At 38.2% G+C, this 4863-nt stretch overlaps 1 protein-coding gene across 2 annotated transcripts in view; it reads left to right on the forward strand.

Moving 5' to 3' along the window:
- LOC106876614 (integrin alpha pat-2) overlaps nt 1-4863 on the forward strand; it is a 22600-nt gene that overhangs the window by 6467 nt on the left and 11270 nt on the right. For both annotated transcript variants that reach the window (XM_014925225.2, XM_052977222.1), the window contains exons 8-11: nt 531-687; nt 2033-2196; nt 3625-3708; nt 4457-4559. In XM_014925225.2, coding sequence (XP_014780711.2) covers nt 531-687; nt 2033-2196; nt 3625-3708; nt 4457-4559 — 508 coding nt within the window. The remainder of the gene's footprint in view (nt 1-530; nt 688-2032; nt 2197-3624; nt 3709-4456; nt 4560-4863) is intronic.

Below are 4863 nucleotides of genomic sequence, written 5' to 3' on the forward strand. Positions count from 1 at the left end.
TGAAGGAAAGATTGACGAAATCAGGCTGTGATTGATAAGGACAGCCTGTGACTGATGGTGACAAACTTTGACTAGTGAGAACATACTGATTGATGGTGACAAACTTTAACCAGTGGCAACAGACAAACTTTGACTGGTACCAAGAGACCGACTGATGGAAATAAAGATTGGCTGAATAATAAGTGGTAGACAACGACTGATGAGAATTATGGACCATGCTTGATAACAACAGACTGTAATGGTTGATGACAAACTGTGACTGATGGGACAGACTGATGGTTAAGGACCAACTGATTAGCAGCAAGATGTAAGACCATAACTATAATGATGATGGACTGTGACTGATACTGACAGGCTGACTAATGGTGATAGACCGCCAGTGACAAACTGTACATGGTGGTGATGGACTGTGACTGATGATGACAGACTGACAAAGAGAAATCAATGATGATAGAATGATACTTTTCACTTGTGATTAATCTTCCAATTGGACCAAATTGAGAATATTCCTTCTGCTCTTGTTTTCTCAGCGACTCAGTTAGTAAACGCTATATCCTTAGTAGTAAAGACAGCAGTTCTTTACTGATCCGTTTTATTGTGACAAATTCCAAGGAACCAGCCTATGATACCAAACTAAACTTGAAGGTACCAGAAAATGTGATTTATCAAGGAGTTGACTATGGAGAGGTAGGACTTTACATTTTCTTCTATATCATTGTGTTTAGCCCCAAGTGAGTCCCTGATCTGGGGCTAAACATGTTGAAAGACGTGCCAGTTGGGACCATTCCATCTTTTTGTTATTCAGACAATATTTTATATTTCAATGCATGAACCATATCTTCATTAGTTCCAATTGCCCAATTACACTTTCACTGTACTTCTGAGGACAAATGTGACTTGGTACTTTGCTTAAAGTACCATTTTTCCCCTCTTCTTTTACCTAACAATGTTTTTATGTCTTAGTCCAATATGGATCAGAAGTTTTCTCCTACTTTAATTGCAAAGTCTTTGATCAGGTCCTCGAAAATTAATCATACATAACACATCTGCTTCTATACTTAGTAGAAATAAGGCATCCTGAATATTATTTTAATAAATTTAAAGTGATTTCTTTTGTACCGTAAACCATTTATCAGTTCTGTGGTGCTCCCCCCACCTCCCCCATTTCCCTTGATGCCCTAGACATGTGATTATTTTGCTTAATGGTTAAACCAGTGCTGCCCCCATCCCACCTGCACCCATGGGTGACAGAATTATTAGAACATCTCACAAAATACCTTATGGTATTCACTCCAGTTCTGAATTCAAAATTGAAATCCCATCAAGTCCAACTTTCCCTTTCATTATTCTGCGGATTGGGTGGGGTGGGAGGAAAGAAAGTACCCCTGCAGGGTGTTAGATTGGTGCAACTGTTAAAGCATTAGACAGTGTGATGATTGCTTTGGCCGTTTGAGCTCTCAGTTCTTGGCTGGCAAACTTAATCCATCTTGACCCAGTTTAGAATTTGTTGGATGGGACTGAAGCACTTTTTCTGTGGCTGGATGCCTTTCCTGTCACCAACCCATACCTGTTTCAAAGCAAAGCAATATTTACCCTGTAACCCAACGTGTTTGCATGGAAGACTGGAAACAAAGGACACAGCTTAAATGATGGTGACATCCACACACACACACACACATATACACAATAGGCTTTTTTCAGTTTCCATCTACTAAATCTACTCACAAGGCTTTCGTCAGCTCAAGTCTATAGCAGAAGGCGCTTGCCTAAGGTGTGACCAAACCCAGACCCATGTGGTTGGGTAGCAATCTTCTTACCAAAAAGCTACAACGGTGCCTAAAATATACGAAAATAAGTAGAAAATTAGTTTCTGATTTATTAAAATAATCTGCTCTGAATGGGTTAGGTGGATTGTAAAACATGGGACAAGAACATTTGTAAAACAGCATTTTGTAAAATGGGTCACTGAGCTAAAATATGTTGGGAACCATTGTTTTAAACCATGCAGTCATTTTTTATTTTCTATCGTCAGAGCAAGCAACCTGTAGAATGTTCTTCCAAAAAAAATGACGTTATTGTCTGTGACAGGCTTGGCAATCCTTTCCTTCCTAACACAAACCTGATTTTCATTGTGAAGCTTGTTATTGAAGATGTTAAGCCTACGAATTTCCTCAACATTGAAGTTAACTTAACCACGTACGTATCTTTATATCATATTCTTGTTGTTGTTGTCGATGATGCTAATGTTGCTTTTCTGCCTTTCCATGATAAGGCCCTAGAATGGCAAAATGGTTTTCTCTCTGACCTATCTCGAATGGCTGAATTGCTCAGACCATTGAAACTTTGCCACATTTGATGTCCTTATCTTCCATCGTCACAATCCATTGACTACGACGATGAAGGTTCCAGTTGATCCGATCAACAGAAGAGCCTGCTCGTGAAATTAATGTGCAAGTGGCTGAGCACTCCAGACACAGAATTTTAGGGGAGATTCAGCATAACACAGAATGTGACAAGGCTGACCCCTTTGAATTACAGGTACAACAGAAACAAGAAGAAAGAGTGAGAGAAAGTTGTGGTGAAAGAGTACAGCAGGGGTTGTTACCACCCCTGCCGGATCCTCGTAGAGCCTTATGGGTTTTCGCTCAATAAACACTCACAATGCCTGGTCTGGGAATTGAAACCACAATCCTACAACTGCAAGTCTGCTGCCCTAACCACTGAGCCATAGCTAGCTTGTCTGAAGAGTTTGTCAAGATTGTCTTGTGGCAAGATTCTGAAACTAACATTAACATTCTGACCATTTATATGCCATGACCAGTAAGATACTGTTTGATGATATAAAAATATACCTGCTTTATTATGTATCTTGAGTGTGTAGCTGATGATATATATAAAATATGGATGTTAAATGATGATGATGAACATATGTGTGTGTGTGTGTAGTATAAATGTGCTATAGAAAATATGTATATTAAATGCTTAATATAACATACATGTGTTTCAGTGAATTAACTGCCAGGATTACGTAACTGCTTATTGAATCATTATATAATCTTATTTGTTCACTTCCTTGGTGTTAATTATAAAATTTATATTTCAACAAAGTGATATCAAGAGTTATTTCCCCTGCTTATCATTTATGCAAATGTAACAAAGAAAAAAAACATTTTGATTCACCTGTCTGCCAGTTTTGAAGATAATCAAATCAATATTTAATGAGTTCGAGTCACTCACCCAATGAGTATTTCTGCCAAATTTGATGAAAATCCATTCAGCCGTTTTCCAGTAATTTTGCAAACACACACACACACACACAAAGATGTGCAACTACACTAACTCTGCTTCACTTATGCATGCAGGGTTAGAAATGTTTTAACAAGCAATTATATAATCCTGTCAATAATTTGATGAAACACATGTATGTTTTATAAAACATAAAATACCATGCCTGTTGTCTGTTTAGTATTTTTACACAACTCATTTTCTACACACTAGCTTATCCCACAGTTTGATGCCCTGCGTTGTACCACACTGGATATAGGAATTCAGTGTGGGTGGGGCCTACTACTGAGCCCAAATAAACTAATCCTAGTTTTGATAAGTTTCTCTTGTTTCTTTCAGAATAAGTGATGAACAAACACCAGACGACAATGAAGTTGACATTGCCTTTGAAATGCTGATTGTTACTGACATACAAGTTACAGGGTGAGGATATTGATGTTTGCTTCATCTTGGAGAGAGAGTCTTTAGTACAGATGCTGGTGTGGCTGGAGAAGTATTTGAAGCAGGATGTTTTGAATGAATGTTCTTCTTGTTGCCGATTTTTACTTGTTTTTCATGGAAGGGGTTTTTATAATAATCCACAGGTGACTGAAAGCACACAGTGACTGGTCATAATGTCAACTAGCAAAACCCTAAGGTGTCAACATTCACACGCACACACTTTTTCTCTCTCTCTTTCTCTCTCTCTCATGCAGGGTTCTTACAGTTTCTGTCTACCAAATCCTTTCTCAAGTCATTGGTCAGCCTAGAGCTACATTAGAAGACACTTGCCCAAGGTGCCACACAGTGGGACTGAACTCAAACCTACATGCTCATGAAATGAACTTTTGAACCACACATTAAGCACCTCTATTGTATCTAGTTTCAGCTCATGAGCTGTGGCCATGCTGGGGCACCGCCTCTGTCTATTAATGGTTTTTTTTTTTGTGTGTTTGAAAAACTGAAAAAAATTTGCCAAAGAGGAAAATAAAAAAAAAACAAAAAACAAATGAAATAAAGTTTTATAAGCATTAAATAAGCAAGACTTTATTCATTGTCAAACATTAACGAATCATGCTCTCATTTAAAATGAAATTTCTTACGACAAATTTTCTTCTGGCAAAAATATTTACAAATGAAATTTTCTATAACTGTTGATGTTGTTTAAACAACCTGTATTTGTGAACTTCAGCCAGTCTTCCCCTGAACAAGTGGTTTATACCGGTAATGATCGTGGGGAGAGTGCCATGAAAAGTGAAGATGACATTGGTCCAGTTGTAAGCCATATTTATGATGTGAGTCTTTTTTGTTTCGTTCATTTCTCAGAATTATTCTTCAAGTATTCTTCCGTTATGTTGTTTCTTTATTTCTTTTCCCTGCTGTGCTTCACATTGGTCCATCCTTCTCTAGTTCAGGTAGACATCAGGTAGACATCAGGTAGACATCTGATAGACATCAGGTAGACATCAGGTAGACATCTGGTAGACCTCTGGTAGACATCTGATAGACATCTGGTAGACACCTGGTAGACATCAGGTAGACACCTGGTAGACACCTGGTAGACATCAGGTAGACACCTGGTAGACATCAGGTAGACAT

Source organism: Octopus bimaculoides, chromosome 27, assembly GCF_001194135.2.
Source record: "Octopus bimaculoides isolate UCB-OBI-ISO-001 chromosome 27, ASM119413v2, whole genome shotgun sequence".
Lineage (NCBI taxonomy): Eukaryota > Metazoa > Mollusca > Cephalopoda > Octopoda > Octopodidae > Octopus > Octopus bimaculoides.